At 41.2% G+C, this 9943-nt stretch overlaps 1 protein-coding gene across 3 annotated transcripts in view; it reads right to left on the reverse strand.

Moving 5' to 3' along the window:
* ERN1 (endoplasmic reticulum to nucleus signaling 1) overlaps positions 1-9193 on the reverse strand; it is a 71083-nt gene extending 61890 nt beyond the window's left edge. Inside the window, exon 1 of one of the 3 annotated variants that reach the window (XM_061615513.1) lies at positions 8889-9193. In XM_061615513.1, coding sequence (XP_061471497.1) covers positions 8889-8987 — 99 coding nt within the window. In that variant the 5' untranslated portion in view covers positions 8988-9193. The remainder of the gene's footprint in view (positions 1-8888) is intronic. The other 2 variants (XM_061615515.1, XM_061615514.1) reach the window with 2 other exon arrangements.
* Positions 9194-9943: the final 750 nt, after the last annotated feature.

Here is a 9943-nt window from a genome sequence, read left to right on the forward strand (position 1 = left end):
AGGCCTTTCTTCAGAGCAGGCATGCATAAGATTATACTGTAAGAATACATGTATTCTGAAGTATTCCATGCGTTTTTAACATATCCAACTGGAACATCTGGGATTGAGTTGGATAAATATTTAGATAAATACATAAACTAATCAAAGCAGCCTGCCAAATGCTGCCACTTAAGTAAGGATGTAATGGGCTAACCCTTGCCTAACATGAGTTCATAATGTTTTTCTTCTACATTACTAAAAGCCCTGGCAGCAAATGTTCCATCTGTTCTGCAACTTGGCCATGCCATAGCCACCGCACCAGTGGGAATAAACAGTCCTATTTGACATTCAGATAAAGTAGGGCCTAATATTTATAGTATCATGTCAAGGAAGTTATTTATCAAAGGTGCATTCATAACCTTTAAATGAAACCCGAGGGTAGGTGATTTTTTCAAAACTTTACCAAGTGTCATCATATTCCTTGGAAAGTATTATTTGTTAAAAATTTAAACTCTGCATTTCCTTATTCCTTCCATCTACAAGTGCATTACAGACTTGTACACATCCGTAGCTACTTCTATATACATAATTTGCAACTAACTTATCATGGGCTCAATCCTTAGTTGCAGATTTTTAGCAAGGCACACACAGTCAGAAGGTAATGAAGCATAAAATCCAGATTTTAAAACCATAGATGCCTCTGTCCCGTGAGGGAAATCATTACTCCCACTGCACACACAACAGGTTGCTGTCACATAGCCTCTCAGTTGTACATGCGTTCTGACCCCAATCTAGAGGTGTGCAAAAATGCATCAACAGGCTGCCTGTCTCTCCATCCTTTATGAACTCTCCTCTTTTTGCATGTTGGAGAAGATGAGATCAGTGCTCTCTTAGTGATCATTGGTTTCTTGGGAGAAAGTGGTTACTGCTCTCAGGGATCCCAAAGGATGAACCTTTTGACAAAAATCAAACAACAACTGACTGGTGATGATGGTTACATACTTTTCTACAAACTAATAAAATAAAGTATCTTAATTAGATTCTGATCATGTTAGTATTCATTATTATACTACTGAATTCACTTCTAACTGATATGAAAAGCCAGAGGTCATTTTGCTTTTGTGATGTCTATAAAGATGTCTAATAATCTCCTAATGGGAACAGCCTTAACAACTGCATTGTACATAGAGTAAGTGTTCTGATATATTTTTTCCTTTTGTACTTCCTTTGTACTAGTTTGCTACTAATGTTAAATACATGTTTTTTTTTAAAAAAAATAGAAGTACAAGGCTACGACCATTAAAAACCAACCAACCAACCTAGATGTCTGCAGTTAAAAGTTTGGCTAGTCAAGTTCAATGCATGCATCCCTGTTCTCCCCAGCTAACCTAAGATCCAAATCAGATCTACATGTGTTTGCAGACTGATCTGGCTATAAAGGAGGAGTGGGTCTACTTTTATTAGTAAATGGAGCACAGGGGATGGGATCAAATCCCCTCTCTGCATGCCACCACTTGAATATGGGTTTTCTCCAGGAGGCTTATTTTTACTTATATATATTTACTTCTTTATTATTACATTTATGTCCTACTTTTCCTCCAAAGAGCTCAAAAAAGTGTACAAACATGGTTCTCCCCCTCCCAATTTTATCCTCACAACAACCCTGTGAGGTAGGTTAGGCTGAGAGCCAGTGACTGGCCCAAGGTCACCCAGAGAACTTCATGGCCAAGCAGGGATTTGAACTCTGGCCTCCCAGGTCCCAATCTGACACTTCACTCATTACACCACACTGGGTCTCTATTTTGGAGGCGAGTGAGAGAGGGGATTAAAGCAGCGGGACAAGGAGATAAGATGGGATAGAGACTGGGTTTCATTCCCATTCCCCACGTTCTGTTTAGTAAGAAAAAGTACATGAATGTGTATCTAGCAAACATGTTTATGTCTGGCTTGGCCCTTAGGCAACAAGCGATAGTAGAATATTTGTCCTGTATTTTTCCCTTTACCACCACTGTGTCCTGGCTGCGTGTTCTCGATGTAACCCATCCCTTTCTCTCCTCGCAACTTCCCACTATCTATATGTGCCCTGTGTTCTCCATCTGTCTTTCTCATGCCTCCCATCTGTTACTCTCTCTCCGGCCCCACCTCTCCATCTCTGACTTCTATTCAGGCTGATGCATGTGCCATTTGTAGCAAAACTTAACAGCAACAAGCACAACATGAGATTAGATCATTTTGCCTTTTTTTATTTGTCTCTGTCGCCCAGTTCAGATGTAATGGGAAACCATGACAACACTGTGAAAGGCTTAGAACAGGGGTAGGGAACCTGTGGCCTTCCAGATGCTGCTGGACTTCCAGCTCCCAGTCGCCCCAGCCAGCATGGCCAAATGTCAAGAGTGACGGGAGTTGTAGTCCAACAATACCTGGAGGGCCACAGGTTCCCCATCCCTTGCTTAGAACATAGGAAGCTGCCTTATACCAAGTCAGACCTGTAATCCACCTAGCTCTGTATTGTCCGTACTAACTGGCAGTGGTTCTCCATGGTTTCAGGCAGAAGTCTTTCCCATCCCACCTGGAGATGCCAAGGAACCATCTTTAAACAAAGCAAATGTTTTACCACTGAGCTACACCTATTCCCTTCTCTTTTGAGAACCAAAGGAGGAGATTGGGAGCATCTGCTTGTGAATCAAGACTAAGCACAGTTTCCTGCAATGTATGAATTAAGAGAGCTATGATTTGATAAAATGATGGTTTGAGAACAAGACAGGATCTGAAATCATGGTTTGATCTTGGCTTGATCATGTTAACCAGAGTTCCCTGAATTTTGATATTATAGGGAACTAAATGTCAAGGTGATTTACAGTCATACAATAAAAACAACCAAAAATAGGTTAAAAACAATACAAAAACCAACAACTAAAAGTAATGGGGTGGTTGATGGTGAGTCATAATATGTGCAGTCTTGGTACTGAATTATCTAAAGAACACAATGTTCCTATACGTTTTATTAATTTAGTTTTCTCTGCAGACTGATGAGGCATTGTTTTCAGAGATTCATGATACTTCAACATCCCCAATCAAGAGACCATTAGCCCTTGTCTACATATACAGTAGAACGTGGCAATAGAATTCAGAGGTGGTGGGAGATACCATTTTACAATACCCCAAAACTGGCACGCCAAGGAGAAAGCTTGGTTTCATGCTTGTTGTTCTACTGGTTTTCTACTTGCAGGGAGCGTCTTATACAATGGTACATTCAATCATGTGATTACTCCCATCTGGAGACTAAAGTGGCACAGTCCAGTCTAGCAGTTCAGAACTCCGCCATCTTATTTTGCTGCATGTATAGGAAAGGCCTCGGTCTCACCTAAATCATGTTAAAATCAATGACAAACCATGACTAACATGTCATTTTGGTTTCAACAGGTGTAACTAACTTGTTTTTGGTCAATGAAACCAGTTCTACCAACCTATGTGAAAGCAGAAGCTTTCAAGGTTATTTTTAAAGGTTACCAGTTTTTGAGGCACCATTTGCACTAGTTCTGCAATCTAGAACAGGATTGAATACATAGATAGTTGTAACAAATTCATCAGTAATGCACTGTATTCAATATAGCAACCATCTCAGAATCTGGTATATCTAACATTGTTTTTAAATGATTCCTACCTCTGACGGTATCCTTGAGAAATTATGGCAATGTGTTAAATGCTTAGAAACCAGAAGGCAATATAAAGGAGCCAAAGTTCATTATTTCAGATGATTATCATAGACCAGATTTGAGAGAGATTTTATTCACAGATCACCTTGTCTGCTTAATATTACCTCATACTAATGAGTTGTAAAATTTTATGAATTAAATGTAGAATGAAGTTTCAGGCTCCCTTTCCCCACTTCGCAGAGAGAAGTGGATGAAAAAACAAAGAGATCCAGAACCTGTTTGAACATGGTATCTCTCTGACCCTGAGAGGTGAAATCTATTTTCTTCATGGGCTTAATCCAGCAGAATCAGGGAGATCCTATGTTCATATCAACCTAGGACATCCCGGTTTAGTAATTCTTTCCCAGTGAACAAGTGGAGAAAGTGGAGGGTGTATGGGGCCAGTAGAGTGAAGCATAAGGCCCACTCCTAATACTTCCCTGGGTGAAGTTCTGAGGAGGAAATATTGTCTGAATCCCTCCCCTAATTAGATGCAGTGAAGAAAGAAAAATGTCAAATGCATTAATCCTAATCTAAACCTTAATCTGGCTTTCTTTGTGCACCCAAACGTCTTATTATCTGGAACAGAATGAAGGGTCAGACTGTACAGTCACATTTGCAAATATTTTACTAAATTTAGTCTCTGATCTTCCCTCTTTTAAATCCGATGAGAGCACAGAATTACCTTCAACAAGGCGATGAAATATAAATTGTGTTACTGGGAACTAGCACAGGACATAAGGGAAAGGCAAAACATTTAAGAGAGCTTCTGCACAATAACACAAGCAACTAGCATGATCATCATATATGCCCTATGATTCACTGAGCTTATTTTGTCAGCGAGTACTCTAATTACATTGCTAGGTTACAGCCTGATAGCATGCATAGTTTTTTAAAAAACAAGTAACTAAAATATGTTTAATGGAGTAGAGGGAACTGTAATTTCTGTTTAAAAGGATCACACTTTTCAAGTGAAAGCTAAGATAAAGCCTAAATAAATTTTCAGGCCGCAATAATTCTAGCAATTCTAATGTAAGCTGTATCCAATTCAATATTATTTTACTTATTTATTCCATTTGTATTCTACTGTTTCACTGGGGAGTTCAGTAAGGTCTACATGGGTTTTGTCCCCATTATCCTCACAACCACCCTGTGAATTATGTTAGGCTAAGAGAGAGTTCCCTCCCAATGAGCTTTGTAACTGAACAAGGATTTGAACCCAGGTCTCCCCAGTCCATGCCCACTACACCATCTGCTATACTGGGCTAGTTGTCAGTACTTCAATTACATACTTTTAAGAATTTATACTTTCTCCCCTTCATTGGTATACCAAAAATAGTATTTTAAGTTACACGTAATGCATTCAAAACATCAACCAGACAAGTTCTAGATTGTCTCAGGTAGGGGCCTTGCAGAAGGCGCACACTGCACATTCTGGCATTGTGGGTGTAGCGTAACAGTGTCCGCACCATGCAACCAGACCCATCACCCTTCTACAGTTGCCGCTGGCATGCAGAGAGTGTTCACAGTATGCATGCTTAACTTTATAAGCAAGTAAGCATACTGAAATCAAAGATTAGCTTGTTCTGTAAGATATGGTACGCAATCAAGATAGCCTGTATATTTGCGTTCTTCAAAATGTTCCATTTTTTCCTAATCAAGATTAACAGCATGTAACTTTTAATCAACTGATTTTTATTAACCTCAGGTGAACTGTTTTGGTTACCTATAGCTGTAATAATGTATAATAAATTACAGCTTTTCTTAATATAATGGCAAGAAGTCTTTCTCCAAGTGAATTCTTGTAAGTACAGGTGCCAGTCTGCAGAAATGTGGTGAAAATATATACAGGGCCAGTCCTAAGATAAGTAGCACCCTTGGCAAGGAGTGTCTTTTGACACCATCACCTCCCCGGTCAGCTTTACAGTGTTGCATGTTATGTGGCTTCTACAGGACTGCAAAACATAGCACTCTAACATGCCCTACTGCTCCCAGGTTTTCTCAACAATGTCCATGAAAAGGGCCCAGAGCTACCTCTTGATAATTCCTTCCTACTTCACGGCAAACAATATGCACAACTAACACCAATCTCAGCTAGGCACCCCCTTCAGCTTGGTGCCCAGGGCAAGTTACCAGCTTGCCCACCCCTAAGTCCAACACTGAATATACTTGCAGAAATCTGTTACAGAAGGGCCCCAGAGGGCCATTTCTATATTACTACTAAAGAGCAATTTCGAGTAATGTGAACAAGAATCTTATCAGATCTCAAGGGCAGATGAGGGGTGCGGGGCAGCACTATGATTTTAAGACAAGACAGGGCAATATGATTCTACTACTTTTTTTTAACTTAAAGAAAGCATAGATAGTTGAATATAGGCTCTTTCATGTTTCCTTTGCAGTGCTAGAAATGTATCAATCAAGTTGAATTAATACATTTAATTAATGTATTGTCCACACAAGACAAAACAAAAAGCAGGCAAAATAGCACTATCATCTTCTTTACTACCTAATTCAATTCAAGGATTTTACTAAGGAGAAACTGAAATATTATTTTAGATATTTTTTTTCTCCTTTAAAGTCCTTGGTTTTGGAAATCCGTGGTATTAAAACCATAAAGACTTCTTGGCAGAATGTTTTTAGATCTGGCAGCTTATGGCAACACTCTGTTAACCATCATTATTTTGAAATGGGAAGGGGATAAATGTGAAGAAAAAAATAATATAGCTTCACTTACCTCACTAATAAGATCATACATGAATACCAGTATAAACAATAGCACATTAAACAATGCAACCTAAAAGTTTCCTCTCCTAAATGAGAATATAGCTCACATTCCAAGATTGGGTTTCCTAATTATGTTGTCATTATGAGCAGGAAAACTCAGAATGTGATACAACTAGCTGCTGCTGTAGTGATCCGAGAGAAGAGATGCACGTAAGGTTTTTTTAGCACATTTCTGTACAAAAAATGATCTAATGAAATACGCCATCATGCTTCTTAATGTGAATCTAATAGCAATTTTATCAACACATTAAAAAGATGGGCATGCTATCTATGCATGTGCAGAGTAATAATGGGGGAAAATCTCTACAGCAATTTGAGATTAATTTGGTCTGCATCACTAGTTAGCACAACTAAGCTCAGCTGGAAACCAGATGCTCTTTTAAAACCCTCACATCATCTTCTATAGAACATCCACAGCTCTATAAACCAACCCTGGAGTTAGCCAGATAGATCAGGGGAAGATATTGAGCAATAACCCTTTCATGCAATACACAGAGGCTGCAGTAATGGCTGACTGTACACGTGGGGATGAAAGCCTATCAAGCTTTAAAAAGAGACTTTGAAACAGTGTGTAGTACTAGTTTTTCCTTTTGCAGGATGGACAGAGTAATGTGAGATATCTTTACAGGAAGGAATGTTGTAACTCATTGATTCTACTGAATAGTAAAGACCAAATGCAAATAAGCAAAAAGCTGTATTTAAAACATCAAAATGCAAAAATAGATACTTTGTAACATCAACTTTTCTGATGATTCTTTGATCAGCACCAGTCATTTTTGTCAATATTGTATGGCTACAGATTTTGAAAAAGATGTATCCTTATACAGTAATAGTACTTCAATCTATAGGTATTATTTACACAGTAACAACTCCAAGTATATTGAAAAGAAACTTATATGGCAGAAAATAATATACTTTAGCTCAGTTTGCCAGTCAACAAAAAAGGCTCTAACCATAGAAAATAATATGGATAAAAAAGGACAATGTCTGTATAGAAAGAGGTGTGTGGCAAATGCTGGAAAACAGCAATTACTCAAGTGCATTCAAATCTTCTTCAACAATACACAAGTGCATTCAAGCCATCTTCTTCAACAACAATATAGAGAACACTGGTATGATATTTTCTGTTCTTATGCAGATGCACATTACCATCTGAATTCATCAAAAGGAGTTTTGTGAGATTTGTTCACACATTTCTGAAACTGATCAAAAAAGGAGAGAAAAGCTGCAGCAGAAGTCACACTTGATTTTTCATCCTACACTGTTTGGTCCAAGGAGAGATCCGTAGGGCTTTAGAAGCATGGCAAAATTTGGTTCACTACATAATAGAATTCTACAGACAACCAGTTTTCCAAACAGCTCAATCAATGTGCAACAAATTAAGAAAGAGCTGCTACGGTAGAAGTGATGACTCCATCATTGAATGGGAGCAAAATAACTATTCGGAACCCTCCCCCCCCCCTTGATAGGAGCTCCTATGAAGGTGTACCAGCCTTAGAAAGCACTATCAAGGAAGGTGAGCACAAGAAGACTCTAAGCTCTTTCCCTCACAGTCTTCCCTTCTTCCAGCAGACAATGCGCCCTCCAACACCAAGGGAGGCGGGATGTCGAGGGTAAATATTCCACACCCTACACTTCAACACCTTACCTTAAGGCGGTGTAGTAGCTTGAGTGTGGCCTCGCAAAGGGACCTCAAGATATTAGGGACAATTTTCTCCTATGTCCACTTTCAGAGCTCCATGGAAGGTGCAGGATACAGGAGGCAATTTTGCATATGCCATGTCCAACTCAAGAGTCCACATTAGAAAAGGCAGAGCACAAACAGGCCACCATACTTCAACACAAAACTTGATTTGAACAACGGCCTATTCTTACAGGATTCGTTTTAGAAAGAAGTTATAGGCAATTCCCACATTCTCCATCCACCTCAGTATGGGGGGGGGGGACGACGACGGACGGACGGAGGATAACATAGGCAGCACGGGTAGGCAAGGATGGAGAAAGACCCTCTTCCCCAATTATTTGCCCTCCTCTCTCCCCACCAGGGGGCACGTTCGGTGACAGCACCGGGGTGTGTGGGTGTCTAAGTGGGTGTCGCAGCTGCAATAACAGATGGTGAGCGGGCACCCGAGTTCCCTGCATTTCTCTCCTACCGCTTTTCTCAGGCAAAGTAAGAGCCTGAATCCCGGAACTTGCTTTGCCCTTTCTTTGCCCCTCGTACCGTTTGTTTCTGGTGTCGGTACTGGCTGTCACTCCATCTCTGCCCCCCCGCTCCCCTTCCCGCTCAGAAACGGTAAGAGATATGAAGCCACTTTCAATGGCCCTTCTCTCCCCCGCGCGCCCCATGGGGCAAGATTCCTGGAGAGCAGCCCCCAGTGTTTCTGTCTGGGAAAGCAAAGCCCAGCCCTGAGCACTTTGGCGCTCCCTTACCCGGGCCCCCAACAAGAGGAGCAGCAACAGAGCGCCCAGCCTGAGGAGGCATCGACTCAGGGCCAGACGGTCCCGCGCGGCACGACCATCCAGCTCCATGCCTCTTGCCGTCGGAGCCACCACCGGGGCCCGCCGCGAGTCACAGCAGAATGTCCGGCCGGCTCAGCAGCTCCCTGGTGGCCCTGACTGCAGCGTGCCCGGCCCTTCCTCCTCCGGAGGCGGAGCTGAGCCTTTCGCGTCAGCCACACAGTCGCACCCGAGGAGGGAAGTCAAAGGTGGAGGCGAGAGGAGGAGGGCGAAGTAGAGTCTTCCCGGGGCAGGGCCTGTGGCTAACGCTAGCCTGGCACTGACTGGCAATTTAGGCTCGGGTATATATATGTGTGTACTAGGGAGTCCTTATGCCCCCGGCTTTAAAAACCGAGACCAAACCTCGCGATTAGGGCTGTCCTTCAGCAGCTTCTCCGACCGTTCCCTCTTGGCCTGGCGTGAATACACGCACACATTTTTAAGTAATAGTTGTGGGTCCAAATGGACATCCGATCTTAGCTTTTGGACGCCCAGTGGACACAAATGGACACAAACTTTAATCAATGAACTAAGAACATAAACTCAGTTTGGAAGCAACTGAAACACTGACTAGGTGTGAAATTTTAGTGAAATTGCATAGAAACAGTAGACCATAGGGGCACATTGCACATAATTCTTAGGACTATTACAAACCACCAGTTAAGTTTCTGAAAAACTTAACAAAATCTCTCTCCCTATACACAGTGATGCCCTTTGTTCTTAGTGAGAATTCTGCTACAGCAGGTCATTAGCAGCAATTTTTAATTTTAATTTGCTTTTTAATTCATTTATTTACTGGTGGGTGGGCAAGTTAGTAAGAATTTTGCTAGACTAGTAACTTGTGTAAATACATTTGCAAGGCTGTATTCGCTCCATGTTTTTAACCACTTTCACTTCAATCCAGTGTCAGGGCTTGTACATGGTAGAGAGGTTTCCATGTGCAAGACATTTGAATGAAAAACTTGACACCCAGTAACAACTCCTTTAAA

Source organism: Rhineura floridana, chromosome 3 (assembly GCF_030035675.1).
Source record: "Rhineura floridana isolate rRhiFlo1 chromosome 3, rRhiFlo1.hap2, whole genome shotgun sequence".
In the NCBI taxonomy this organism is placed as follows: Eukaryota; Metazoa; Chordata; class Lepidosauria; order Squamata; family Rhineuridae; genus Rhineura; species Rhineura floridana.